At 55.2% G+C, this 27,133-nt stretch overlaps 11 protein-coding genes across 11 annotated transcripts; 5 read left to right on the forward strand and 6 right to left on the reverse strand.

The window, feature by feature from the left end:
* Positions 1-1,120: 1,120 nt before the first annotated feature.
* N657DRAFT_637435 (uncharacterized protein) lies at positions 1,121-1,823 on the reverse strand (the record flags this gene model as incomplete). The annotated part of the gene is made up of 3 exons (XM_062791508.1): positions 1,121-1,174; positions 1,318-1,391; positions 1,481-1,823. 3 exons carry the CDS (start codon positions 1,821-1,823, stop codon positions 1,121-1,123), a joined length of 471 nt encoding a protein of 156 aa, XP_062643034.1.
* Positions 1,824-3,162: 1,339 nt separating this feature from the next.
* Positions 3,163-5,958, reverse strand: N657DRAFT_650376 (glycoside hydrolase family 2 protein). Its single transcript, XM_062793928.1, has one exon. The coding sequence runs from the start codon at positions 5,901-5,903 to the stop codon at positions 3,246-3,248; it is 2,658 nt and encodes an 885-aa protein (XP_062643035.1). The 5' UTR covers positions 5,904-5,958; the 3' UTR covers positions 3,163-3,245.
* Positions 5,959-6,962: 1,004 nt separating this feature from the next.
* On the reverse strand, positions 6,963-8,946 carry N657DRAFT_582119 (beta-lactamase/transpeptidase-like protein; the record flags this gene model as incomplete). Its single annotated transcript, XM_062789587.1, has 4 exons — positions 6,963-7,854; positions 7,917-8,172; positions 8,255-8,377; positions 8,436-8,946. The coding sequence occupies 4 exons, from the start codon at positions 8,944-8,946 to the stop codon at positions 6,963-6,965; spliced, it is 1,782 nt and encodes a 593-aa protein (XP_062643036.1).
* A 1,414-nt stretch (positions 8,947-10,360) lies between these two features.
* Positions 10,361-10,684, forward strand: N657DRAFT_693854 (uncharacterized protein; the record flags this gene model as incomplete). Its single annotated transcript, XM_062797246.1, has 2 exons — positions 10,361-10,508; positions 10,572-10,684. The coding sequence occupies 2 exons, from the start codon at positions 10,361-10,363 to the stop codon at positions 10,682-10,684; spliced, it is 261 nt and encodes an 86-aa protein (XP_062643037.1).
* A 464-nt stretch (positions 10,685-11,148) lies between these two features.
* On the forward strand, positions 11,149-12,597 carry N657DRAFT_650379 (phosphoglycerate mutase-like protein). Its single transcript, XM_062793929.1, has 3 exons — positions 11,149-11,277; positions 11,333-11,545; positions 11,616-12,597. Exons 1-3 carry the CDS (start codon positions 11,223-11,225, stop codon positions 12,116-12,118), a joined length of 771 nt encoding a protein of 256 aa, XP_062643038.1. The 5' UTR covers positions 11,149-11,222; the 3' UTR covers positions 12,119-12,597.
* A 145-nt stretch (positions 12,598-12,742) lies between these two features.
* On the forward strand, positions 12,743-13,837 carry N657DRAFT_582078 (uncharacterized protein; the record flags this gene model as incomplete). The annotated part of the gene is made up of 1 exon (XM_062789586.1): positions 12,743-13,837. A coding segment is annotated over one exon (1,095 nt), but the record flags the coding sequence as incomplete, so codon positions are not given.
* A 170-nt stretch (positions 13,838-14,007) lies between these two features.
* Positions 14,008-15,019, reverse strand: N657DRAFT_604843 (uncharacterized protein). The gene is made up of 2 exons (XM_062790177.1): positions 14,518-15,019; positions 14,008-14,431 (listed from the first exon to the last, which is right to left on the reverse strand). Exons 1-2 carry the CDS (start codon positions 14,891-14,893, stop codon positions 14,235-14,237), a joined length of 573 nt encoding a protein of 190 aa, XP_062643040.1. The 5' UTR covers positions 14,894-15,019; the 3' UTR covers positions 14,008-14,234.
* Positions 15,020-15,540: 521 nt separating this feature from the next.
* On the reverse strand, positions 15,541-17,010 carry N657DRAFT_707933 (glycoside hydrolase family 7 protein; the record flags this gene model as incomplete). Its single annotated transcript, XM_062797398.1, has 3 exons — positions 15,541-15,678; positions 15,780-16,026; positions 16,091-17,010. 3 exons carry the CDS (start codon positions 17,008-17,010, stop codon positions 15,541-15,543), a joined length of 1,305 nt encoding a protein of 434 aa, XP_062643041.1.
* Positions 17,011-18,413: 1,403 nt separating this feature from the next.
* N657DRAFT_659128 (uncharacterized protein) lies at positions 18,414-19,961 on the forward strand (the record flags this gene model as incomplete). The annotated part of the gene is made up of 8 exons (XM_062794956.1): positions 18,414-18,523; positions 18,583-18,634; positions 18,685-18,921; positions 18,995-19,197; positions 19,263-19,404; positions 19,460-19,545; positions 19,696-19,868; positions 19,924-19,961. 8 exons carry the CDS (start codon positions 18,414-18,416, stop codon positions 19,959-19,961), a joined length of 1,041 nt encoding a protein of 346 aa, XP_062643042.1.
* Positions 19,962-19,967: 6 nt separating this feature from the next.
* N657DRAFT_650383 (tannase and feruloyl esterase) lies at positions 19,968-21,934 on the reverse strand. Its single transcript, XM_062793930.1, has one exon. The coding sequence runs from the start codon at positions 21,796-21,798 to the stop codon at positions 20,230-20,232; it is 1,569 nt and encodes a 522-aa protein (XP_062643043.1). The 5' UTR covers positions 21,799-21,934; the 3' UTR covers positions 19,968-20,229.
* A 128-nt stretch (positions 21,935-22,062) lies between these two features.
* N657DRAFT_659130 (ras-domain-containing protein) lies at positions 22,063-23,915 on the forward strand (the record flags this gene model as incomplete). Its single annotated transcript, XM_062794957.1, has 2 exons — positions 22,063-22,065; positions 23,313-23,915. The coding sequence occupies 2 exons, from the start codon at positions 22,063-22,065 to the stop codon at positions 23,913-23,915; spliced, it is 606 nt and encodes a 201-aa protein (XP_062643044.1).
* Positions 23,916-27,133: the final 3,218 nt, after the last annotated feature.

The raw sequence follows: 27,133 nt of genomic DNA on the forward strand, positions 1-27,133 counted from the left end.
GCAGCGTCCAGCAGCAGACAGACAGGCTCATGGCAGCGGTAACCGAGGCGGTCTACAGCCTGACACCCAAAGCCAAACCGTCACCATACGCCAAGCGGTGGTGGACAACAGACCTAACTCGGCTCCGCCGGACCTACACTTTCTGGAGAAACCAAGCGAGATCACGACGCAGGATGGGGCAAACATCGTTGGAGCTTGAGCAACGAGCCAGGACGGCAGCCAAGGAGTACCACGATGCTATCCGCAGACAGAAAAGCTCACACTGGAACGACTTCCTTGCCGACGATGCGAACATTTGGCAAGCAGCGAAATACCTGCAAACCGGCAGTGGCACGATGGGCGACAAAATACCGCCGCTTGTCCGAGCTGATGGTTCTATCACAGAGGGCAAGGCAGAGCAAGCTCAAGTGCTTCTGGCCACCTTCTTCCCACCGCTGCCAGCCGTAGTTTCGTGGCTGAGTGGTACAGCTAGAGTGAACTTATCACTGGGAGCAACGATAACTCTCTTTGGCATGCCAAGGCGGGCTGCAGATCCTCGACGCGGAAAGCGAGTTGTTTCCGTTCAGCTGCTGGTCTGATGAACATTGTTCTCCCAAAAAGAAAGCAGGGGGGCCGACAACGCCCCCCTTTCCACTCCAACCCCCGGACCGAGCCGCTAAGCCGGATACGAAGAGGATGGAACACCTGAAGAAAAGACAAGACGAGACAGAGAAGAAGGATTAAAAACCCAGAGCAAAAATGCCGACCAGGAAAACACCAACCCGGAGAGAGGCAGAAGTTCATTGGTGACAAGACCCACATATGTGAACTCCGGGTTTCAGGGGTCTGGGGCGGCGCGCCCCGTGCCGCGCCAATGTATGCCAAGGCGCTAACCCCAGTCCACTTGGCGCCCGTGCTCTTCGAAGCTGGGGAAGCACTGCTGGGCCTGTGCCGCTTAGAAACGCGTGCCTCGTGCACAAGGTTCTTCCATCAGGAACGGAGGATCGTGTTGTTCGCGTTACCGGGACATTCAAGTCGGCCGGAATCATCTTACAGTGACTTTGCGCCAGTGCCTGGAACGAAAGAGGAGGTATCTTGCCGCTGTGGCCAGCTCGTCGAACCGGGCGTTATGCGTACGGAGCTAGAGGACATGCGTCCAGTGCTGGTTGTCGTCGCCGTCCTTGCTCATCTCCGCCTGCCACGGCGCGCAATGTGCAACCAAATCACTGAGCCATGTTCCCGGTAAAAGGGTACAAGTGATTGAATCCGACGATCCAATCGCTAGGCTGCACTGTAGAGCTGTCTTTGGCACCTGCCGCCAGGTCTTCCCAACCTGACCAGCCGTGCCGTGACATCGCCTCCTCGTCGGGGTCGTCCGTAGTAGGATCTCAGCCGCTTCCATTCTCTCCTCCCTGCCACGTCAGGTTCATAGGCCACTTGTTAAGACCCCCTTACGCCCATCCGAGCCACAGCGTGCCCGAGAACATGCCCGCGAACCTACCGTCCCGATCGCTGAACTTGCTGCGGTCCCAAAAGGGAATGTTGATGCACCTGCCCATACCAATCAGCCATGTCTCGACTGCGGCAGTGGGACGGCCGATCCGCTCGTTCCTCCCCTCGTCGTCTCGCATGCACCACTTTTCGTCATCGTGGGCAGGACGGGCCAGACTGCTGATCCCGTCGAACATGGAGGACCTCGTCTTTAGGCTCGTGGCGAGTGATGTGGGCAACCGACCATATGCCGTCCTGGTGCTGGTAGAAGAGAAAATTCTCGTCGACGTCGGGGCCGGAAAAGGCGATGTCTTTGCCTGGTGCGCCGAGAAGCGCGAAATACGCCCTCTCATTGTGCTATCTTCAGTTTAGCCATTCCATCTGAAGTGCCATGGTCTCTATGTCGCCCGCTGTGGTGTCCTTTTCGTCGTCGAGCTGCTACTTCGCCTTGTTCTGGATGCGCTCGAACTCGCTGCGGCCCATCTGGCGCACAGTGTTAGTGCTGAACGAGAGATGGGCAGCTTTACATACGCCGATGAGCGGGGCAGCCGGCGCAATTGTACAGGTGGCAGCACGGCAGTGGTGCGAGTCTGGCCGATACGACGGGTGCGGGCTGCACGCGGAACCTTGACAGAATGGAGATAGGCCGAATCGGTGGAGTGCGCGATAGAAGACCGAGGCAATTGCTGGAAAAGTTGTGAAGCTCGACGGCTTGCGAACGTTATTCTGCGATGGAGAGAAGAGATTGCGCGATTGCGAGCGGAAGAGAGTGGGCGAGAGTAAGGCGGGTTAATAATCCGCTGAATGAAGCAAAGGGCTTCTACAGAGCTACCGTACAAAGCGATAACAAGGGATGCTAGGATGCCTTGCTGGTACGAACGGATATTTGGCCGACCGGAGGACGGGAGACACATGACCATACCTGGGTTCTTTACGTGTTGCAAGTCCAGGTGTATGAATTCAATGGAAGCAGGAACAGCGCTCCTTGGCGGATGTATCAGGTGTCAGCCTCAGAGGTTACGTGATATCTTCCGGCTTCCTGCCAGAGTGAACGACCCAGAGCAAATTGCACGACCACCGTGCTCGCGATCCAACCGGACAGCGCCTCGTATGTATCCTTCACCCCAGCAGGAGAATTTCGCGATGGCGGACGAGGGAGGCGAAGCGCAGGACACCACGGCGTTGGTAATGTTGCTAGAACTCGATTTGGCAGCCCACGGCGCGAAGCACGTACAACGCCGCCGGGCCGGAGTATGTTAGTCGAGCCGTCGACGTACTGGCAGGGCGACCAGGGGGTGCGGGTTGAGCCCGGATGCAGTCGCGCTCGATTAGTTTGAGGGCGCGTGCGGCAACGTGTTCCATTGGTGGCAGGCAGGAACAGTACGACGGGGAGGGTCCGCGGCCGGGTGAAGTCCAGCGTGAGAGTGGCGAACGACACGGGCACGTCTCGCCAATAAGCAGGGCCTGCCCGTCGACCTGGAGCAGCAGGCTGGGCTTAGATGCGACATCCTTTGATCTACTTCAGCCGCGTAGTCCTGGATTCTTAGGTTGTCTGTTTGTCAGATAGGGATAATGCATCAAGGAACACCGTCTATGGCTGTGAGACGCTGGTCGGGGGAAGCTCATGCAGTGGAATAAGTGCTGGAGATTTAGGCGTGTGTCCTGCACACAGTAGCTGTACTGGAAGCTGTGCATCGAACCAGTACCCCAGCACAACTCCAGAGGCCAGGCAGCATCAGACTCCGTGGCCCATACGCTACACGGAGTACTACGGCCTAGCGCGCCTTTAGAGTTACCCTCGCCCCCTTCAAGCCACTGGCAGATGCCGAGACAGTGATATCTCCGGACGCCCCTTTATCAGCCCGGACAACAGCCAGTGACAAGCCGCTGAAGGCCTTCCTCGTCAAGGACGGAAACGCCGTCATATCCGCCGGGTCGCCGTTGTCAGTGGCCACAATCTGGCCTGGCCCAGACACCGAGAATGTGATGGCATTACTGGCCCGCGGCACAGTGTCCCCGTTCTCATCGACCACCGCCACGGTAACAAACGACAGGTCATCCCCATCTCCCCGGATCGTCGTCCGATCAGCTGTCATGTTCAGCCCCTTTGCTTCGCCCACCGTCCTCTTCACATCCACCGCCCATTCTTTGCCCCCCTTGTACGCCACCACCTTCACCTCCCCAGGCTGATACACCACCTTATTCCACCTGAACCGGTACTCATACTGCCCCCTCTTCACCCTCCCAGCCGAGTTGCCATTGACAAACAATTCGGCCTCGTCCCCAGACGAAAACACATGCACCGGCGTCTCTAGGCCAACCCGCTCCGGCCAGGTCCAATGCGGCAAGATATGCGCCACCGGCAGCTCCGGCCTCCACCGCGCCTGGTAAAGATAAAACCTGTCCTTCCTGAACCCGGCCAGGTCAATAATCCCAAAATATGAACTCCGCGCACCACCACTGACACCAGCGGGACTGTCATAGGGCGTCGGCTCGCCCAGATAATCCCACCCGGTCCACACAAACTCCCCCGCCACGTACGGATTCCGATCATGCGCTGCAAAGACCTTGTCAGGCGACGACGCCCAGCTGGGATGGTACAGTTCATACGCGCTTACTTGTAGCGCTGACTCGTTAAGCCCCGACCCCGGTCCAACAATAGCCGAGTTGGCGCTTGTCACGGGGAAGACGTACGTGCCGCGCGTGCTGACGGTCGACGCGCTCTCGCTGGACCAGATGACTTTGTCTGGGTAGGCGGCATGGAAAGCGGCGAAGGAGCCGTTCGTCGAAGTGCCATGCCCTTCGCCCTGGTAGTTGAGGCTGATGATGTCGAGAGCGCTGGCCAGGGCCGTGCCCGGCCCGGCGACGTTCATGGCGGCTGTCGTGGGCCGGGTCGGGTCCTCGGAGAGGAGGATGACCCTGAGGGATTGTGCAGTCGCACCGCCTGCAGCGGCGGATTGCTCGCCGAGCTCGTTACCGAAGCTCCAGGCGATGATGGACGGGTGGTTGCGGTCGCGGCGGATGAAGGCGCGCAGGTCGGGCTCGTGCCAGTCCGGGAAGAGGGAGCTGAAGTCGTGCGACGTCTTGGCCACGTTCCAGGCATCAAAGATCTCGTCGACGACCATGAAGCCCATGCGGTCGGCCAAGTCGAGGAGTTCGGGGGTGGGCGGGTTGTGCGACGTGCGGAAGGAGTTGCTGCCCATTTCTTGGAGCATCGATAGCTGGCGCTCGGCGGCCCGCGTGTTAAAGGCAACTCCGAGCGCGCCGTGGTCGCCGTGGTTGCAGGTGCCCCAGATACGCACGGGTTTTCCGTTGATGGAGACCCCCTTGTTGCCGTCATAGCTGACGGAGCGAATGCCGAAAGGAGTCTCGTAGGTGTCGAGGATGGTTCCCTTGGCCGATAAAGTTGTCATGGCGACGTACATGTTTGGTGTCTGGGCTGGTGCCGGGCCCCAGAGCCGCGGGTTCTTTACCCGCGTCGAGCTGCTGACGGACTTCTTCTGGCCTGCCGGAACTCTGATGGTTGCAGGACTGAACTTGGCCACGACATCCGTGCCAGGCTGTCCGGTGGCTCCGTCAAGGACGCGAATCTCGGTTTCCACTTTCACCGCCTGGTCAGATGAGGCGTCGTTCTGGACCTCGACAGCCAGATTGACGGTTGCGGAGCCGTCCGACACGTCTGGTGTAGTGATGAACGTGCCGTACTGAGTAACATGGGCAGGGCTGGTTTTGATGAGCCACACGTTGCGGTAAATGCCTGCTCCAGGGTACCAGCGAGAGTTGTCGGCGGCATTGTCCAGCCGGATGGCCAGCATGTTGTCGCCACCAACTTTCAGATGCTGAGTGAGATCCAGACGGAACGACGCGTACCCGTAGGGCCATCCACCCACCAAGCGGCCATTGACCCAGACGGCCGAATATGACATGGCGCCGTCAATGTCGAGAAAGATGGACTTGCCTTTGTCCTCAGGCGCCACAGTCACCTTCCGACGGTACCATCCCACGCCGTTTGTAGGCAACCGGCCCATGCCGCCACTGATGCCAGGCGCGTTGAACGGGCCCTTGATGGCCCAATCATGGGGCAGGTTGAGCCCCTCCCAGCTGCTGTCATCAAAAGATGCTTGAACATACGTGACATTCCTGCCAGGCGGGGTGCCTGAGGGGGGTTGGTGCTCGGGACCCTTGATGAAGTCGTTGGCTGACGGGAGAATCCATGGTTTTAGGGTGCTGTATGACAGGGAATCGGGGTTGAAGGTGAATCGAGAGAACTTCCAGCCTTCGTTGAGGCTGATGCGCTCACGGCCTTTGGACCGAGCGGTGGCACGAGGGAGTTGGATGGTGTGCGCTTCAACGAGCAAGGTGTTCAAGAGCAGCATAAACAGGACCGCAGTGCAGTGGCCAAGAAGGCTTCGAGTCTGTACAGACACCGACATGGTGAGCAGGCCACCGATATGAGCTCGGATGGTTCAGTAAGAATGACTTGAGAACCCTCCCCCCCCCCCCCTAAAGATATGTCTCTCGAAATATCACCGCTCAACGTTGTGTACAGCACCCATTGCGAGAATAATGGATCAGGTCTCGGCGATTTCATCGTAATACCTCGGGTCAATGACCCACCGGCAGTCGATCTGCAAGAAACAGTCACCTTCCAATTACGGCAAAGAACACCGCCTGTATGATCTTCCAACGGGGAAAGCAGCAGACATCTAATGTCACCCTGTTTCATACCACTGTAGGACCATGATGCATGCTCCTCTTTCCCACCCCGCACCTCCCGTTATGATAAGCAGATCTCCACTTCGCAACATGTCAACAAGAGCAGGAGAGATTCTCGTTCGTGGGATATCCTTTGTGCGCAGCAATTAGCCTGAGGAGAAACAGCTGTTGTAGCTGGACCGAATGAGCGAAGGTGTACTATTCTCATCACCCAAGCTCGAAGAAATGTGATCTCATCGGAAAATGGCTGCGTATATCTGCATATGGTTAATACTGATTGCTTAGTGTCACCGTGTTCAAGTCGGTATCCTATTGCTAATTGGCACGCCTAGCCCTTACCCTTTAATTGAGGTATGACCGAGTTGATCTGCCTACCTAGGTATTTACAGTCGGTACAAGGCAGCTGGTGTGTCTTGACTGGACGTGGAGGCGTTGCTTCCGAGCGCAACCGGTACCTTGTCTCTTTCGGCCTAGGAGATTCCTGGCCGCGAGACCACAAGCTCACCAACCCCTGCTGGCTCGTTCATACCGTGGCCTCACTGTTACAGATGAGGTGCTAACGTTAAACCGATCTGAGCCAATGATACACTTAGAGCGGCAAGGGTTCACCGGCCGGATACGACTGTTCAACGAGGTCAGGCACGTAATGAAGCTATTAACTATGTTGATTGCCGACTCTATATAGTTCCTATCTATCTCTTCATGCAGAGGCACCACCCTTCAACGGCCTGGTTGTCCCTTACTACGCCCCAGCTACCTCCGGCCATTCAATGTGACTATCTGTGGCATTGAACAGGTGCCTTTCTCAACAACCCGCTCCTCAACACGGGGATTTCTACTCCCAGCACCTCTCCCGTAGAGGCATCCCTCTCGAAACTCATTCGATCTATGGACTCCGAGGCATAGTAAACCCAGTCCCCCGTCACCCAGTTCCAGCAGTGATTCTTGCCCAGTTCCATGCCCGGGAGCGCCGTCTCATTGTGTCCAACGAGCTCCCAGTCGATACGCCACTCCTCCCGAACGACGGAACCATTGCGGCCGTCAAACTCCAGACGGGGAGAGGATGTGGTGATATCGGTTGGATAGATGCGTGCTACGGTAGGCAGCACGTCGATTGTCCCGCCAATGTTGGCGACGAATAGCTCACGATAGGCCGCAAGCATGTCGTTACCGTTGCGGTCAAGCCGTTGGAGTAGAAGTGAATCTCGATCCTGAGCGATGGCGACCTTGATCTTGTCGAAGGACTCACCCGGACTGCTGACATACGTTCCGGTATAAGCAGTTGCTTGGTCTCGCGCGATCTGATCCACGACAGGAATCAAGATCCTCAGCACAGCGTTGTGAATAAAGTTGGCAGCCTTCGGGGAACCCGCTGTGAGGAGGACAACGGCAACACCGTAGTCGTCGATGACAGTGGCCTGAGACCGATAGCCCGGGGCACCGCCACCTTTGCCATACATGTCGACATTGTGCGGATGCTTGGGGGTGAGGTTGTATTCGCGGTAGATTTCCCACGGCATTCCGGCGAAATTGTAGGGCGAACCACTAGCGAAGGAGCTGGGCTTGAGCCACTCGAGAACGGCGGTCTCGGTGGCCATGATGGAGCGGTCGAGAATGCTGTGGAAGAAAGCTGTGAGATCCGATAGCGTCGATACAAGTCCCGAGCCACTATCCACTGTCGTGTCAATATATGAGAGACTCAAGATGAGACGCAAGCGTCGACGACGTACGGCAAGTTATGAGCGTATGGGCTTCCCCAGAGACTTTCCATCGGAGGGATGACGGCCTCCGAGTCATCTCCCGGACTCTCTTTTGTATTGCTCATTCTCAAAGGCTCGGTAACGAGTTCTCGAAGAAGAGTGGTGTAGTTCTTCCCGGTGGCAATCTCGAGAGCGTGTGTGAAGAGGAAAAAGGCCAGGTTGGAGTAGACAGGGCGACTTCCCGGCTTCGCGACTGGGTGCAGCTCCGAAATACCATGGAGAAGCTCTGGTTATTCACACAGAGTTCCCGTTAGACCGAGTTTCCCACTATCGTGACTCGCCACGAGTGCCGGCTTAGGGAAACTCACCTGAAGTTGTGCAAGGGGCATTCAAACCCACAACACCACACGGTGGGTATTCAACGTCCTGGACTTGTGGAAAGCCGAGACTTTCAAAGTACGGTTTTAGGGAATAGATCTCAGAGAACCCGTCTACAATCCTGCATTCAGCTTCGATAAAGAGTGTCGTATGTGGGAAAGTTGCACTTACACATGGGCGGAATACCTGCTAGACCGGTGGCCAAGTGTTTTAAGGTGATCGCGTCCCAGTTGATCCGACTTGAGTTGGTGGCCAGTTCGGGTATGTACTTCGTAACCGGGTCGTCGAGAGGGACACCGCTTTGGAGCAATATGTAGTCTGAGACGACCTTGGTGATGGAGTTGATGAGATACTGCGAGTTGCGGGTGATGTTCTTCGTGCCCCTGACATTGTTTGGTGCCAGATAGTGAAACTCCCAAACTGGGGTTTTCTTGTCTTCTTGATCCCGGCTGATGAAGCCAATCGAGAAGGACGTGTTCTCGACGGGCCAACCAGCTTCAATGTCGCCTGAGACAGCGCTTTGGAGGACCTTGGTAAGGTCTGATGCCGCAGATAGAAATGCTGGGTTCGATGCAATATCGGTCGGACGCGGAGCGGTTGGTCCTGGCGGCCGGCAATCGAATTGACAGTAAGCTGGCGGCGGCAAGACCGCTGCCAATATGAGTGCTGAAAGTAAAATCATGTTGGTCAGAAAACCCGTTTAGTCGACCCAGAGAAACTTGCTACCAGGAGGGTCCTCGGATGGCTATGTCGTAATCTGGCAAACGTCAAGCTCGAGAACTGGACACGAAAGAGCTTGGTGAGACTGAGACCGGCGAAGCACGGTATTAGTACTCCATCCCGTGCACATGATTGAGTCAGGACTTCGATGCCAGGCCAAGCTGTCTTCAACTCCTGTTCGCAGTTTGATAAACATGCGGATGTATCCTGACCCCGGGATAATACTGGAGAGTCGCAACAATGAACGAAGTAAACCATAGCTTCCAATAGATACGACGAAACCGAAGAATGTGATTTGTTAGGAAGTCTAGTAACTCCAGTGGGGCCAGCATCAATCCCCACAACTGAGACTGACGTTGCTAACGTGGCTGGGGAAAAGGTACGGAGAATACGACATCCAATGGCATAGCGCCTTTGTGCTTGGCTGTGATACATTTTTCTACGGATCCGTACTGTTTTCCCCTTTTAATCGCGGACTCGGAGGTTGGTTTACCTGTGTGTGTGGGCCGGAGTCAAACAATGCGATAAGGGACACCGGGACCACGTCGACTGACAACCGTCGGTACTCAGGTACTGTCCGACGAGACGAAGTTTAAGAAAGAGTAAAGTACTCCGTGCCTCGCGGCGGGTCTCGCGACTTCATAGCAAAATGAAGGAGACGGCAAAAAATTGAAGTGTCAAGAATCACGTTTGTCACAGACAATGTGAAATTACGCACTTATCGTGTTCCTCAAACGGAAACCAGCTTCCTTGATGGGAAGCGCTGACGGCGACCCTCTAACAACCACCAACAGCGCTTGGCCAGACCCTTGACGCAACACCGCCGCCGACAATCTAAAACTTGCTTGACATCCATAAGACTCGAAGCATTGCTTCCAACACGGTGCAACACCTTCATTGCCACCAAACCCGTTGTTTGTCACAAGCTTGTTCCTCTATGCCGACATTTACAGGAACTAGACGTCTAGAATCTGTGCGTGCTTCCATGAGGCTTCGAGATACATGATAAACAGACGAGACAGTTGGGCCAGAATGACTCTGTATGGTCCGACTGTCAAGAGGGGTTTCATAGAGCAGGTAGCAGTTATGAACAGGTGCAATTGACGGCGTCAGTGCTCCTGGTGCTCGAATTCCAAGGGAACGCGGTAGATGACACCTACCCCTAGACACGAATGCTGTCCCTAAACAGCAGTCCAACCGTCAACGAGTCATTGGAGATGGGAATCTCGAGCAAGGTCCATGCCGTACTCATCCGCTTGAGTCAGCTCGAGCTTGGATCGAAGAGGCAAGACCGATCACCGATCACTTACGTCCTAGGCTAGTGCCGCAACTAACCATCTCCCCTGACTAGCGTTGTACTCTCGTCCTGGATCACGATGCTGAATCTTCTGCAACAGCACCTAGGAGTTAGGTGTCTAAGAATAGACGGCAATGTCAGCTACGCCGGAAGACTCCACATCCTCGAGGAGTTCAGAACCACCGACGTGCTGATCCTTTTGATCACGCCCAGACTGGCGCTGTTGGGTAAGCACTCGTTTTACTGTGCACAAGACAATCACTTATGCCTCGCGAGACTCAACCGCACAGCGGCAAACTACGTGCACATCGCCGAAGCTCAGTGGTATCCCTCGGTCGAAGAGCAAGCTATTGCGCCAAACACGGGCCGTTACGATCATCCGATTACGTGGTCAAGGACTTAGTTGAAGAAGTCAGTTTTAAAGCTCGGGGACAAGCTCAGCGTGATCGCCTGCTAACTCTAGATGGAACATCGTACAAATCCAGAAGCGGAAGCGGAGCCTGGCCAAGATCACGCTGGATGGTGCTTCGCAGGATGGAACATCGGGGACTTTGGACGTAAGCACCACCCTGCCCATGATTATAGTGCCTCTATCTTTTGAACTCACAGCTTTCTAGGACCTGCAGTTCGTGTTGGATATGGTTTTGATTCGATGAGCGTTAGATCTGCAGTTCCTCACTGGCAGAATCCCGTTCGGGGCTTCGGGCTGGTCCGGCAATAGTCTAAACCCAAGCGACGAATGTCCCGCTCAGAGACCCTAACCCTAATACGCCAGGGGCTCAAGATGGTGATCCACAATTCCGGCAAACACTGCAACCTGGCGCCGGCACCGGCCAAGTGAGTCAAAAACTCAACAGCGATCCTCAATGTATCTGTCAAGCTCTTTAATTTAGGCTCTTCGCATTCAAGTGTCAAGCACGTACCATTCTACAGTTCTCGCAATGCCACCCACACTCATACTCGTCCGCCACGCGCAGGCTCTGCACAACGTCGACAATAAGTCTCACCTCAACGCTTCCGTTCGTAGCAATCTTTCACTAACAACCCCCACAAGACTACACTCTCCACGACCCCGAGCTGTCCGAACTTGGGCGGAAACAATGTGCAGAGCTGAAGGAGCAACTTATCCCGAGGATACCCAAGAACCTTGACGTGGGCCTCATCATCGTCAGCCCGATGAAACGGACTCTTGAGACGGCTTTGCTAGCGTTTGGTGAGCTTATCGACAGGGGAATACCGATCGTTGCGCACGCCGGTTGGCAGGGTATGCCCAGGCTCTCTTCATTTCATGAATCGCCGAGCTAAACGATGGCATGATTGATTCCAAAAAACAGAAACCTCAGCCAAACCCTGCGACGTCGGCTCCCCTCTCGCTTCCCTTCCCCCTCTCTTCCCCCAAGTCGACTTCTCCCACGTCGACCCGGTCTTTCCCGACAAGACCTCCCCGGCGGGAGCCTTTTACAGGTACTCGCGGCAGGCCGTTGTCCACCGGGGGCAGACCGTCCTGCGCGAGCTGCGCGACCGGCCAGAGAAGGCCGTCATCGTGGTCTCGCACTCGGGGTTTCTGAAGCACGCTGTCACGGGCCATTTTTACATGAATGCCGATTACCGCATATTTGACTTTGTTGACGGTCACGGTGATGGTGCGTTGAACGGGAATGACGCGGTGTTGCGCCAGTGGGAGGAGACGAAGAAGGGCGGAATGGGGTGGAGCTGGGAGGAGACAGTGCCTTTGGGGGATGGGCTGCCGGATGATGATGATTTTGCTGTTGATGCGATCACGGTGGACGCTGGGGACGGGGATGGGTCCGTGAATGATGTGCAGGTACATACTTGATAACGTACCTCGATATGTGGTGAGGGGTTGCGGATGTGGTGTAGCCGATGTAGTTCGGTCAGGAAGGAAGATTTGTTGCCCTCTCCCGTGTTGCGTTGGGTTATTTTGGGTTTCACGCACGAGCTGTCTGCAGCTTCCCTAACGCAAGCGGCTCGCACTTGGAAGGGCAGGAGCGGTAGATATCCGCCTTAGAGAGGAGGAGCATTGAACTGATCTTGGTTTCTTTCTCACCACATGACCGACCTGAGTAGGTAAATGACGACTTGTATCACAACAACAGTTTTCGTTCTCACCGTTTCTCGCATGCATTTCCTTGCCGCGCAGCTCCCTGTACACTCTCAAGTGCGCCTGGCTATCAATTCACGTTCAACTTCCGATGCCCTTCGAGATCCCAACTTGGCCGCAGGGCCCCGGAAGGGCAGTCTTGGCGCAGCACGAAACAATCATGGCAGCCAGAAACAATGGAGCTGAGATCCGATTCGTCCAGCGCGTTTGTGCCATGGAGTTATACCCGCGGTACGATTAGGAATCGGGGGATGGCTCGGCCTTCTACGACATGTTGATGATGAAGCCATCGGCGAACCCTTCTACTGCGTCTCTCGTCCCAGCGCACCACACCAGCGCCTTGGCCTGCTCGACAACCTCCCGGTGGAGTTATTTCTCAACATCCTCGAATCTCTGGATTTCCCGTCGCTCTCCCGACTTTCGCGCGTTTCCCTGCGAGCCAACAGCGTCGTCCTGAATCTACCGGCTTACAGGATCGTCATGAAACACGCCGCGGGGCCTTTGGCGGTGCTTACGAAAACCGAGCTACTCCCATATCACTCAGCTGCCCAGCTTAGCAAGGCGCTACGGTCTTCGCAGTGCGTCTTGTGCCAACAGGTCGCCGCGTTCCTCTTTCTGCCGACCTGTGAGCGGGCTTGTGGCAATTGCCTGAGCCGGAAGCTGGCGTTTGCTCTCGCTCTTCCAGACCAAGTCGCAGACTATTTCGGCCTAAGCAAGGACAAAGTTGCAACCCTCCCGGCCTTGGTCGCGATCAGAGGCGACTACTACGCGGATCCTCAACGCGTAACCCACCAGGCCATAATGACCATTCCAGTCGCCGACGAGTATGTATTCGTCAGCGTCATGCAAGCAAGGGAGTTAGCCCTGCGGCTCGGAACTTGCACCAACCCCATGGAATTCTGGAGGTTCGAGAGGACCAACCCCTTTTGCTTCTGGGCCGAGGAGACGTTGCCATACGAAGTTAATTCATTAGATGACTCAGCCGAAGAAGAATATCCATCGATAGATCCGGAGTATATGCTCCCGCACATTGCCGATGCAGATTTCCAATCAGCCCTCACGGTCGGCCTGAGTCATGTCCGCTTCCCCTCTGTCGGCCCAGACGGACGTGTGGAATACGGACAATGGTGCCGCGGGTGCATTGACATGCTGGAGTGCTTCATGGACAGCGTGTTACCGGCGGAAATCGTGGAGCAAGCGAGGAAGGACGGGCTCGGCGGCTGCCCGGCAACCCACTTCTGGTCCCACGCCAGCCGCCTGTGGTCAAGCGACAGTCTTCGGCAACACGTTGTCAATTGTCATGGTAGGAGGATAATTTGGCGGAGGTGGGAGGAGGTCCTCGACCAGATCAGGCAGGGCGGATTTCGGCTCAAGAAGAGAGCGCTCAAGAAGGGGGTCAAGAAGAAAGCGCTCAAGAAGAAATCGCTGAAGTAGACAGCGAGTCATTGAGAACCAAAAAATGTCGCCTGATTTTTGTCATGGATATGGTTGGATGAGTTCGAGAGGTCGACTGTGGCCTTGGGGAGGGAGACTGCTTGATCCGTCCTTAGAGTACATGTACCTTACATGTGCACCTGGTACTCGAGATAGAGGTATAATTGAGCATTACTAGGAGCGAGCAGACGCAAACCGTCTCTGACTATCTCTATCCAATTCCCTCTCTATGCATTTGTCTTCCCTGCCCCGATCCCACTACATCACGTCAACCCATCTCCTGTTGTGCTTACGCAGAACTAGCTAAACTCTTCACTAACCGAAGGAAAGTACCCATAGAGCGATACAAGCCTAGTCCGCCGCGATTCAAGTGCAAACCGCGGGCCACGGCCACCCCCTACTCTGCATCCACCGCCATCCTCCCGGCAAACCGCCACCCATAAACCACCATGGCCCCGATCGAGAGCAGGTTCAGGTGGATACACGTGGCATGATTCCTCGCAAACGCCCTCCTCAACTTCTTCATTTCCACCGAGACCCCCTGGCCTGCGTCAACAAAGGTCCCATTGGCCTTGGCCTTTGCATCACGCGTTTCTGTCCCGAATTCCCCACGTCAGCATACTCACCACAACTGAACATCCCATACGACTGATGATTGCCTAGTGACGGTGAGTACAAACCTTGATGGACACACTGAACCAACGCTACAGCAGTCCGGGCCCCATAAACTCCCAGATTCAACACCGCCGTACCTAATGCGAGGGCGAACGGAATCCAGTCCGTTTTATATCGCACTAGGGACACAAGACCGTGCGGAGGGAAGGTAACGGCGCTCAGGACGAGCAATGCTGCTTGGCACCAGAAGTAAACTGGGAAGAGGCGTTTCTGGAGAGTGGTGAATGCGGATCGGGGAAGGGAGATGTAGCAGATTTTGGTGTTGACGAAGGTTTGGTAGAGGGAGGTGCCCAGGAGGGTGGAGTAGCAGAGGAGGTGGTATGGTGCTGGGTTGGTGAAGAGTGCGGGGAAGAGGTTAGTGACGGTCGTGAGGAGGGACATGTTGGATGGTAATGGGCGTGAAAAGGTGGTGAGGATTGGGGCGTGGTATGTATCTGTGGGAAACTGTCGGACAGTAAGGAAGCGTAAGGGGTTTATATCGTCTTTTATTTGGTTAGCTGAACCGACAGGACTCGGTAACACAGGGTGTTGAAGATGCTTTTGACTCGCTCGGTCCCTTGGAGAAGCTGACGCGTCCGGCTCAGTGGTCTGCACTAAGGGCGACCAAACTCCGAGGCCCCTCGGCACTAATGGTTGGCGGTTTGAGAAGGGTGCTCCGAAACTGCAATCCAATACTTTTAATTGAACTCAAATTATTAGCAAAGCTTGTAGCATGGATGTGTATCAAGACCTATCGTAGGTAGAAACCGCCGTCGTCCCTAATGTAAACCGATAATGCGACGGAAGCTTGGGAGGATGGACACTAAGAAGGACGATGATACTCCATAGCCTCAACGATCAGGTCGAAATATTTTTCTGGAATGTCTGGGTGTCCTCGTCTAGTTGGTCAACTTGTCCGACGAGCGATTCAGACGTTGATGGTAGTCCCAATGGGGCCGAATCGGATATTCGACCAAACCACCTCGCTGTGTCCTCGGAGTTCTGTCAGTCCAATCGGGCAGAGGACAGCAAAAAAATCAGGTAGTGACTTACGCCTTGGGATATCTGTTATTGACGACGATCGGGTCATTGTCCTCAAAACGACAGTCACCTCTCTTTTTGCCAGGGGCACCGTCCGGAATCTCGGGTGGGAAATCTGAGTCGAGCCAGAGGTTCCAGGTGAAATGCTAAAGATAAGAGTAAGGTGAGTATGTACACTGCTATCCAGAAAAGCAGAGAGACCCCGTTCCCCCCGGGAAAGAAAGGCGTAGAATACAGGGAAACTCACGTCTGAGTTGATCGATAGTACCATGACCATGGGCTGGGTCAACAACTGCCGCTGATGGGCCTTCCAGCCTCCATTCTCAGTGAAGTGATCTCGTTCATCGAACGCTAGACGTTGTTTCTGACACATATCGGCCGATAGCCCGGCTTCCTTCGGCAGTCCGTCCCAAACGGGAGCAGGCATCTCAATCTTCCGGCCGTCCTGGACGAAGAATTGCGTGACTCTGGTCCCGTTCCACTGCGTGACAACACTGACAGGAAGGTCAGCCATTCAACTATGACTGTAAGTGCCACCGCGCGCAGTGGAGAACCTACGTAAACTTCCTCGCTGTGTCCACCTTCTTCCCCTTCCCATAGAAGTCAGTATTGCCCATGCGATAGGGATTGTAGCTGCACCCCCAGAGGTCGCATTTCTTCCTGTCGTCCGGGTACTGTGTGTAGTGATCGCAGGTCCCCTGAAAATGGTCACATATAGTTGAGGCATCGTCTGGGCAGACGTGTGACGACATGGAGAAGGAGTGGGCGTTGGAGTTCCAGACGCTGAACTGTGGGCAGCATGCCCCAAAGCGCCCAGTGCCCGAGAACTCGTCAGTTTCGGAGGGAAACCAGCTTTCCGAGTTGGTTTCTCCCCCGACATATCTCAGGTTCCGTGGACAGTTGGCATCGCAGTATCCTGTCCCGTATTCGGCCCCGGCTTGGTTTGTTGGATATTGCGCCTGGCCGCCGTCCGGGTCCATAGGCACAAAGTACAGGGCGCTCTTGATGCCGCATTCCACCGTTGACAAGTCGACTTCGAAGGCCAGCTCATGGTTCAGCAGGGTGAACATCTGATATCGGTCTTTAGACTCGAGGAGGAAGAGCCTGGAGCCGATGTTGTACGAAAAATCATGATTTGTCCTGAACTTCTGGGTCACGCTGCCGTTGGCCGTCGTCACGCCTTGGGCTCGCTCATACTGCGCACCCTCGAGGGCACATGTGTTGGTGCAGTCCTCCACGCTGCTGCAGACCCGTTCATCCCACCGATTGCCCCAGTAGCAGCTCTCAATGTCGTCCACCTTGTGAATCCATCGCCAGTTGGCGTCCATGACCAGTTCACCGTCGATCTTTGCACAGCCTTCGTCGGCGGCACATCGGGTCCATTGGAGTTTGGGGTGGATTTCGCTTTGCACGGTTCCCACCTTCTGGGCCACTGTGAGGCCGAGAGCGAACATCGTGATCATCACAGACCAATACATGGTGAAAAATGGAATGACTAAGGTACCGGATAGTTATCCAGGTTTGATATAAGGCAGAGAATGGGAGGCCAGACGTAACCCCTCCAGAGGGATTTGTGGTGAATTATACACAGCATCATTTTGGATGGGGGGTCCTCGCTAATGTGAGCAAATCCGAGATGGACGGCTTTAGTGCGAGCCGGTACCACGAGACAAGCTAGGCAAGGCGAGGGTTAATATAAAGACTGGATCACATTGGCAGCCAAAAACGCTGGGAAATTTTGCTGTGAACGCTTCAAGAGAGATTCTTCACTTTGTTTGTGCAACATACGAGGTTGATTGGGCTCGGACTTACTAGGGAAGGGCCGATGTGAAGTCGCTACGACGAAAGACACTGATTTGTTGTGTACGTGTCCAACAGCTGCAAGTGCTCTCAGAGACTCGCTGGATCGCGCTGATGGGGATACTTACTGTACATGTATCAATAGGAATATGCTCAGGAGGACCGGCCCAAGTCTATAACTCCGTCACCAAGGTAAGCTAGGTAGCGTCAAGTTTCTGTACTAATTTTCTAGAAACATGCGTGGCCCGAGGGTAAGGTTTTTGGGAGTATACGCCCGCGTTAGCCCCAAACATCAAATAGCGCGAGGTCTCATTAAATTCCTTGGGAATCTCAAGGTATAGTACGTATCTTAGTTCTCCATACACATTATACCACTGCTTAGCACCATGATGGACATCGAGGCCCCTGTGTCCTCGCATGTCTCGTCCGAGAATACATGACTATTAGCATCCATCCTTGCCAAGTAAAACCGGACATTTGATGTTCTAACCGAATCTTCCATCATTGTCGATCTATGAACATCATCCTAATAGTTACCTATGTACCCGATGTCTGCGACTCCCTTATCGACTTGCCGATCCACTGAGATTATGTCAATGAATTCGGGCCGGAATGCAATGGAAACGAGCTCTCTTTCTAACGACTAATCATGTGAGCACCTATATGAATGCCGCTTCGTCGGCTCCAACGCGTTCCAGGTATAGCTTCGCCGTGATATCACCTCTGCAGAGCCTTCGTCCTGCCCTGTCCATCCGGGAAAATGCACGGGATGAAGAAATCATCAGAGCGGAAACATCTGATAGGTTGGATGCCATTTATATTAATGTCAACCCCATTAGCTGTCTATCGCAGCCCGGCATTTGGTGTCCTGCGTTTATGTTCCTGTTCCGAACACGGCACATCTCGGCATGTGATGTACCTAGCCCCCGGACATATTTAAGGGATGGCAGCGACCCGCTGCGGCCTAGTCCGCTGGGCTCTTTTGGCAGGTATGGACATCTTAACTGAACGCTTCACGGATTCTCTTACTCTCAGGCTGTCTTGGGTTACCCAATAAGTCTGGCCCAAATCCAGTTACATCATGCATTGGCTGGGACTCTTGTCCATGCCCCTCGCCGTCCAGGCGCAGGGCTTCAGCACCACCATGCTGCGGTTCGGCTGCTCTCAGATTGTCATCGACCGAATCGACCCGTACGCCCAAGCCCTCAAGAGAATGGAAATTCGGGAATCCTAACTCGTCTCCTTGGTAGCCTAGTCGAACCGGGTAGCATCCCATCTGCCCATGTGCATCAGATGTGGGAGGTGTAAGTGCTCACCGCTAGCCCCATAAAACCACCTTTTGACATGAACAGAACGCCTTCAACGCCTCGATGCCCGTAACCGACATCTCCAAGCTCGCCTCGTGCACGTCATGCACCTTTGACCAGGACTTATCCAACTACTGGACCGCCAACGTCTACTTCCGCGCCCGCAACGGCACCTTCAAGCGCGTTCCGCAGATGGTCAACGACCAGATTGGCGCTGCCAACGGAGGCATAACAGTGTACTACACTGCGCCAGGACCAAACACAGTCACCGCTTTCAAGCCAGTGCGTCAGCCCCTGGAAATCCCCAGTCGATACACGCAGGACGGGACCGAGCTTAACGTGTACCCGTATTTAGGGCTTCCGCATGTTCTCTGGCGACGTCGCCCGCCGGACGCCCACCAACCTCGGCCGCAAAGTTCAGAGCTGCTTCCGCTGTTACACAGGACCCAACTTTGGCGGAAACACATACTCGCCATGCTTTGACCTGCAGCGCGACACCGAGGGTTTGCCCCAAACCCCGTGCCCGGGCGGGATCCGGTCCAGCGTGATCTTTCCAATGTATGTTGCAACGAGCGCTTGTCCATCCCGGATCACTTTGCTGATAAGGTGATGATGCTATGCAGCTGCTGGGACGGCAAGAACCTCGACTCGCCTAATCACATGGATCATGTGGCTCACCCTGTTGACGGTCCCGCCTCGTTTGCCATGGTCGACGGCAAGTGCCCGTCGACGCATCCGGTCAAGATCCCGCAGGTGCACTATGAGGTTTGTCGATGCGCTCTCAGGGGTTGTCAGGGTGGGCTGAAGCTGACACCGTAAGATCGTCTGGGACACAACCAAATTCAACAACAAGGAAGAGTGGCCCGAGGCCGGCTCGCAGCCGTTTGTGCTGTCAACCGGCGATCCGTGAGTCACCCCCTGAACATGGTCACGCACCCTTTATGGTCTCTACAGCCTGATCCTGTTCCATCAATCCCTTCCAAATTCTCAACCCCTAGATTCCTTCTAATTATGACCCTCCCATATTGAGTTGCCTTAACCGACTCTAACGAACAGCACCGGATACGGCCAACACGGCGACTACGTCTTTGGGTGGAAGGACAATACTCTCCAGCACGCCATGGACAACCGCTGCTTCGGGCCGACCTGCCGCGGCCTGACGACTCAGGGCTTCAACAAGGCCAACCAGTGCACCGTCAAAACCGTAGTCAGAGAGGACAACAACGGCTGTGAGTACTATCCTGCTATTTTTGAAGATATGGGATGCTGATAAAATATTGCTAGGGCTGAAAGAGTTGCCCGGTGGTCATCACATCATGTAGAGGGAGTTCAGGGGTTAAAGCTGCGGTGTAAGATTGGAAAGTTCTTGACTTTTTGTAAACACACGGGCACGTTGTGCGTAGCTGATACACCCCCCCTTCAACATGTCGCTCTTTTCCGAACTGTATCACAAGACATCGACAGAAGCTGAGGGTCCTTCCTGAGCATGGCAGGATCTGAACAGACCCCTCAGACTTGAATAGTCTGTCTCCAAGCACAAAGCCGACGCTCATGCATCAACCACCCCTCAAGATTGCTACACGTACCTATCTACACACATTTCCAACTATCGGGATGCTTCGGATCCCCCTTGCCAGTATACACATTCCTCAACGGATACTTGCAATGCCTCCTCTGGTACACCACCGTGCCATTAACAACCGCACTGCCCAGAATCGACTCCGGCGCCTTGCCCTGCTCCACCCACCTCACCACAGCCATCAAAACATTCTGCTCCGGATCCAGACTAGCCACCGCCGACCTCCCCTGCCCAATAAAACTCGCGCCAGGCCCACCCTGGCAATGGCCCGTACCCGAGATCCGGAAAAACCGGTAAAACTCATCCAGCGTGCTGCCCGGCAGGCCCATGGTTCTTGCGACATGGTCATAGTAGCGCGGCGAGATCTCGCTCGTGATGATCTGGTCTTGCAGGCCGTGCCAGTGCAAAATCTTCGCCCCGCGCGCCCGGATCCGGCTCAGGTCGCCCGACCAGGTGCGAATGTCGGACGGGTTGAGCGCGTCGGCGCGCGCGTAGTCGGCCGGCCCCAGCGTTGCCGGGTCCCAGGCGGGGTCGTTGTACACGACGTACCGGAACCAGTCGGTCGTGTACGGGAAGGGCTGGCCGGCAAAGTAAATGTAGGGCGTCCCGAGGAGCTCGGTGCCGGGCTGCATGCGCGGATAGACGAAGGCGCCGTTAGCGCCGTGGAGGTCTGAGAAGACGGCGCGGACGGTGGCGGCTTGCGTGCCGGTGAGGCAGGTGCTGGTGTTGGCTGGGGTGCCGGGCGGGCAGATCAGCGACTCCGGGCGGTAGTGGCACAACTGCGGGTCCTCGAGGATGCCGTCGAGGTAGCCGTCCAGGCCGTCGCACTGGGTCATGATGTCGGCGTGCACGGCGGTCCACTGGGCTGGGGTCAGATAGGTTGGTGAACCGGGGGCTCCCGTGAGGAGGTAGAAGTGGCCCGACCACGAGGTCAGGTTGTTGAAGTTGAAGGCGGGCGCGCCGGCCACGATGCCGTCAAAGTCCTCGGGGAACGACTGGGCCGACTTGAACCCCTGGCGGCCGCCGGTCGAGCAACCGAGGTAGTACGACTTGGTGTGCTTTTTGCTGTAGAATGCCTTTGAGATCTGCTTGCCAATCACGACGTTGGTATGGACGGACCGATAGGCGAAGTCCTCGACAACGTCGGGGTTGTTGAGGAAGGGCGCGCCGCTGGTGCCGTTGTGGCCGTTGTTGGCGCCGACGGTCGCGAAGCCGAGCTCGACCGTGTAGGCCATGTCACTGTACGAGAGACAGCCGTTAAGACCGCCGTTGCCCGTGCTTAGGAAGCGGCCGGTCCAGTTGCTCGGCAGCCACGCCTCCATGCTGATGCCCGACCGGTTTGATGTGGCGACGTACAGGGCGACGCGGCAAAAGTCGACGCCCACGGTCACGGCCCCCTGAGTACAGGTCGGGTGGGCATCCGGGAAGGACATGTTTGTGCCCGCCGACACATACTCGGTGAACCAGACGGTGGCATTGTCGATGTCGAGCTTCTTGGCTAGCTTGGAGCACTGCTGCTGCGCGTTTTGCGTGGCCGCCGCGAGTGAGGAGAGCAACCCGGTGTACAGAATGGCGCGCATGGTGACGACTGTACGGAGCGTATCCGCCGAGACCTTAGGGTTCCTTTTGGCTCATTTCTGGACAGGTTGCCTCGATCTTTAACCTTGGTACTCCGGGCGCCAGAGGCTTATCTAGGTTGCTTGCCGTCCTGAGGAGCCGACCCTCGGCAAACCAGGTTAGCGAGATCACCATTTCCAGAGATGGAAAGGCTTGAGAGGTGAAGGCTTCCGGCAGGTAGAGCGGAATGCTACTGCGGGGAAACTTGGGGGTTGCGGAGCCCTGCTATGGCAAGTTACCCCACGATCATGACCCTTATTTCCCTGCTCCAAGCATGTCCTCTCTTGGCGCCGGGGAGCTGCCCTTGGACATAAGCTTACCGCGGAAGGCATCAAAACTGGGGTCGTTCCTAGTCCAGCCACTTCGCACGGCAAAAGTCCTGCAGTGTGGTGCGAGACCTTTCAGACACCTTCCAGCACTGCACCTGCTGTGTAACGAGATTTCCATTCTATAGCGATTCCCCGACTAATGCAACCTGACAGCAACACACTGCTGGACCTTCCATCCTTTCAGCACGCGCCAAGGAGTTCGTTACTCCGATAGCCACGACTCAACGACGTGGTATTCCATTCAGGTAGGTACTTGTGTCAGGTTTCTCCAGTCGCACAGATCGATCCGCTTGAGCTCGTTGAGCTCCTGCCCTAGGACAGACACGGTGGGTGATGAATTCAGCTTGGAGGAGTTTAGAAACAACAGATCTGAGAAAGCGCCGCGATGAGGCCTAGGTATTGGCTGGTCGGGTTCCTGTCTGCGTTGGGCTGTGGCGGTGTCCTAGGTCGATAAGGTACTCTATTGGTACAGTCCTACTGGTCCTATTTCTTGGCCTGCTAAGCCCTGCTTCAGCCGCACCGCAAGCTGAAATTCATATTTCTGGGAGGAGCGGTCAAGAGTTTCGTCTTTGTCCAACTCGTTACCATCGCTTGAGCACAACTGGCAGGAGCCATCAGAACAACGGGCTCCTCAAAGGCATGGAGTCTCAAGCCGAAGCCTCCCAAGAGACCGGTTGGTATTACGCTTCTCAAGGATTCTATCGGAGCCGATCCAAGGGGGAGCTGACCCTCCGCTTTGGTTCCGTGTTAAGAGTCAAACAAAAGCGCCCAAACGGTAAGCCCCGGAGAAGATTGGTTACATGCGGTCTTCGTGAACTCCATGCTCACTAACATTGATTGTCCCAGGTTGGTGGTACGTCTTGGGAGGCAACGGTCAGCACGGATGGGCACCAGGCAGCTTTCTTGAACCCATCAAGGATCTGGAAGAATACCTGGAGCATCGAAAACATTGGGTATGGGTCAAGAAGCCCCCCCCAACCCCAGAGAAGACCAAAATTCCGTCTCAAACTCCGTCGACACCCCCGCCGGGCATTTTCCGCCTCGACACAGCCGCCGAGCAGCTGGCTGCTGCAAACGTGCAGGGAACAAGTTTCCCAGCAACCCATACCACTTGGCTCAACGCACCCAAGCCACGGCCAATATTGGAGGACACGGTGCGGCAAAAGTTGATCATGGTAGGGCCTTGGAAATGCGGCAAGACCGAAGCCCTCATGACCTTCGCCCATGGTAGGTGGTTCGGCGACGACTACTTCAGGCCAGGCATTTTTGAGTCCTACGTCACGGATACCGAGGTCGACGGCAAACACGTGGAACTGGCCTTGACGGACACTTCGGGGAACGAGGACTACGTCCGACTCCGCCCGCTGTCGTACCCCGACACTCGTGTCGTCATTCTCGCCTTCGCCATCGACCGGCCGAGCTCGCTGGAAGAGGCCTGTGCCTTGTGGGTCAGCGAATCCACGCACTACTGTCCGGATGCACCCACGGTGCTGGTCGGGTTGAAGGAAGACCTCAGGGACCATCCTGGGACAATCCGAGAGCTCGCGACGACGAACCAAAAGCCTGTGAGCTACCAGCAAGGGCTGGCTGCGGCAAGATACATCGGCGCAGCCGCTTATGCTGAGTGCTCGGCAAAAATGGTGAAAGGAGTGCAAGACGTGTTCAAGGCGGCAGCTCAACTGGCCCTATACTCGCCCGACGGGACGCGGAAGGATGTGTCGTGGAGGCATCGCCTGTGCTCAGTCATGTAAAATGCGCCTTCATGATATTTGGGCGCGTATGAAGGCGTTGTGCTTAGCACCTAGAGGAGGTGGCACATGATTTGATAATGTTCTTACAACGCCTGCCATAGGCACATCACCATCGTCACCAGGAACCAGTCAGCGCTAATAGCAATTAGGCAACCGCGACAACAGTCTGGCCAAGGCACTATACGGCAAATTTACAAGTTGGCTAAACTGCACCAAGAAAGAGGGAACTCGGTCGATTTCCTGTGGATCCCAGCGGAAGCCAACTTTGCGTTGGGCCTACAGGCCAAGGCGGCAGCGCAAAGGACAACGAGGCAAGGACAGATACCCAACCTCCAAATGCCCCAAGCCAAGTCCACCGCAATCAGGCTGGCATTGGTCAAACAACGACAGGGGAGAGCTCTCCCGGAAGGCGTAGGCAAATTCTCAAAGGATCTGGACGTAGCACTTCCTGGCAAGCACACTCGTGATCTCTACGACAAGTTGAAACGAAAAGAAGCCTGTATCTTGGCACAACTCCGAACTGGAATGGCGAGGCTGAACGGCTTTCTAAGCCGAATCGGAGCGGTCGAGTCGGACCTCTGTCCTTGCGGCCGAGCGAGGGAAACCGTGGAACATTTTCTATTGCGATGCGTGAGATGGGAAGCTCTGAGGGAGGACATGTTGCAATGCACGGTGGCAAGACGAGGGAGCCTCTCATTCTACCTGGGAGGGAAAGCACCATCGGATCCAAAGATGTGGTCGCCAGACATGAAAGCAGTCCGGGCAACGATCAAGTACGCAATGGCGACAGGGAGATTGGATCTTGAAGAGGAACAACGAAGATTGGGACAATCACAGTAGCGGAACTCCACTAACACTACACAGCCTCAGCCAGCAGATCCCGCTTTAGCTGCTGAAGATAGGACGCTGAATACTTGGAGAACGCAGCCTCCAAGTCGATCTGCTAAACTAAGTCAAGAGGCAACAGGTGGCGTGAGAAAAGGGGAGAGAGTAGAGGGCTTGTACGAGTTGATGACCGAACGTCAACGAATCGGATGTAGTTAGCGTGCCAAGGCCCTTTAGGCTTCGTGCCTCCGGGCGAAATAAATTCCATCCATCCATCCATCCATCCATATAATTGCTAAAAAGGAAGCTAACGTTTGTCCGGAAGCCGCTGTTTATGTTGCCAAATCGCCAGGCTGCCGCTGTGTGCTCAGGGTTCTTCGCCGGCGAATACCCATCCTTGATCGTGTTCAGAATCCGGTCCGCCTAGACGCACAGATCCAACGATTGAATGCACCCAACGATTGTTGATGATCCTGCATCCCTCACACCGCACAGCAACATGTCTGATCACTCATTTGTATAGCAATCCATGTAGGAAAAAGTGCAAATTACATCTCCTCAGCCTGACGAAGGCGATCCAGCCCATGTACAATCATGTCTTGCGCTTGTTCAACGGCTGGCCCCGGGTCGACTGTCTTTGTCGTTTTCCTCCGCTTTGGTGGCTTTTCACTATCTTTCTGAGCCGCCACAATCTCTTGAATCTTCGCAAAAGCATCGTTGGCACTCGCTTTGACCCTCTTTTTACTACTTGGCTTGTGGGCTTCCAACTGGCCAGATAGCTCTCTGATTTGAGCGCGCAAGCTGGCGACCTCGGCGTTCTTCGAGTGCAACGACTTGCCAACCTTGTATAAAACAGACCTCAGCATGCGATTGTCTGGAGATACGCGCTCCCTGGCGTTTTTTAAGGCTCTGCGAATATCCTGTGACTTCTGGGGAGTCTGCAGATATATGTTGGTAGGCGAGGGAGGCCGTTCCTCTGGGGTGGGCGGCGTGGCAGGGGGGGCTCTAGGTTGAAGTACTGCCGTGGTGTCATCCAGTACTTTGCTCGGATTCAACGGCCAGATTCCGGTCTCTCTGAAGCCGCTGACGATGTTCCTGGCGCTCATACCTCTCTGGGAGGCATCTCGATAACAATAAAGGAAGCGGCGTTTATTGATGGGAGCTGACGCCGTGAAGTGAACCATAGACTTGGTATTTTGCCTGAAATTGTTCTTCAGGGGCGAGAAAACACTCCGATCGAGAGGTTGAGTCTTATGGGATGTATGAGCCGGCAGGTAAAGTAGTTGAACGCGCTTAATCCAGGCCAGATACATGAACCGAGTCGTGATATGGCTTGAGTGCGCGTCAAGAATCAAGAGCCTGCATTCTGACGGATTTGTTGGTTTGGTTTCTGGCAGATAGATCTGCTGCAGCCATTTGAGAGCGATATCGCCATTGCTCCAGCCTGTAAGGGAGTAGTCGTATTGCCAGCCTGGAAAATCGCGCTTCAATTCCTCCTCGGAGGGGAACCATTGCCCCTGAAGACTGGCGCCTGTGAACACGATACAGGTGCAGTCTCCGGCCTTCAGCGGTGCCACACTCTATCACAAAGACCCAGGTCGTGTCGTCTGAGCTTTCAACGAGTGCCTCCTTTGTCAAAGAGGTGCCGATGACTTTGCCTGCACGTGTTTCGAGCTCCTGCATGCCGTGTTCATCCATATTGGCTATATTCTTCGGTAGTATGCCTTTGGATTTGAGTTGGTACTTCAACGGCCGTAGAAGTCCTCATAGGCCTCACGAGTAGATCCGTGGACTTGAGCGCTATCCAACAAGGTCGAATTCTTGGTGTGGACGCGCGGATTGCGCTTCAAGAAGCAGTCAATCCATCTTGGTCCAAGGGACTTAAGGTCCCCACCCTCGCGCAGGATTTCTTGAGCGAATGCCACAACCTGACGGCGACTTGGCGCACGGCCAGCCTTTTCCTCATTTAAGCACCAGTCTGTAAGGTAGTCTTCTTGCGAAGGAGCGAGCCGTTGAGCGTGTACTTTGCTGTGTTTTACTGGCTTTGCGCCGCGGAGTCTGACGGAGAATAAAGCCGCCGCTTTAGCCTGAGACATGCCGCGATCGACCTCATCAATGGCGGACTGGATGTTTTTCTCCCTGGCTCATCCATTTTAAATTCGGAGTGTTTTGCTGCAAAATTGGCTGAGGTGTGTCAAGTTGAATCGGGTGAGTGCCCTAAAACGCGGTGTGGGTACGCGTTCAATCGTTGGGTCTGTGCATCTACTCCTTGCGGCTCCGGTAAGCAGCTCCGTGGATGATAGGACGCTGAACACTTGGAGAACGCAGCCTCCAAGTCGATCTGCTAAACTAAGTCAAGAGGCAACAGGTGGCGTAAGAAAAGGGGAGAGAGT

The sequence above is a fragment of the Parathielavia appendiculata genome, assembly GCF_033297405.1.
Source record: "Parathielavia appendiculata strain CBS 731.68 unplaced genomic scaffold N657scaffold_29, whole genome shotgun sequence".
Taxonomy (NCBI): Eukaryota; Fungi; Ascomycota; class Sordariomycetes; order Sordariales; family Chaetomiaceae; genus Parathielavia; species Parathielavia appendiculata.

What these genes read in the sequence shown, in the direction of transcription:
- N657DRAFT_650383 (XM_062793930.1), bottom strand. Translation starts at nt 21,798, where the DNA reads ATGCGCGCCATTCTGTACACCGGGTTGCTCTCCTCACTCGCGGCGGCC.
- N657DRAFT_604843 (XM_062790177.1), bottom strand. Translation starts at nt 14,893, where the DNA reads ATGTCCCTCCTCACGACCGTCACTAACCTCTTCCCCGCACTCTTCACC. An exon ending in GGTTCAGTGTGTCCATCAAG is followed by an intron (nt 14,432 to 14,517) that starts GTTTGTACTCAC and finishes AATTCGGGACAG; the next exon opens with AAACGCGTGATGCAAAGGCC.
- N657DRAFT_650379 (XM_062793929.1), top strand. Translation starts at nt 11,223, where the DNA reads ATGCCACCCACACTCATACTCGTCCGCCACGCGCAGGCTCTGCACAAC. An exon ending in GGCTCTGCACAACGTCGACA is followed by an intron (nt 11,278 to 11,332) that starts ATAAGTCTCACC and finishes AACAACCCCCAC; the next exon opens with AAGACTACACTCTCCACGAC. An exon ending in TGCGCACGCCGGTTGGCAGG is followed by an intron (nt 11,546 to 11,615) that starts GTATGCCCAGGC and finishes TCCAAAAAACAG; the next exon opens with AAACCTCAGCCAAACCCTGC.
- N657DRAFT_650376 (XM_062793928.1), bottom strand. Translation starts at nt 5,903, where the DNA reads ATGTCGGTGTCTGTACAGACTCGAAGCCTTCTTGGCCACTGCACTGCG.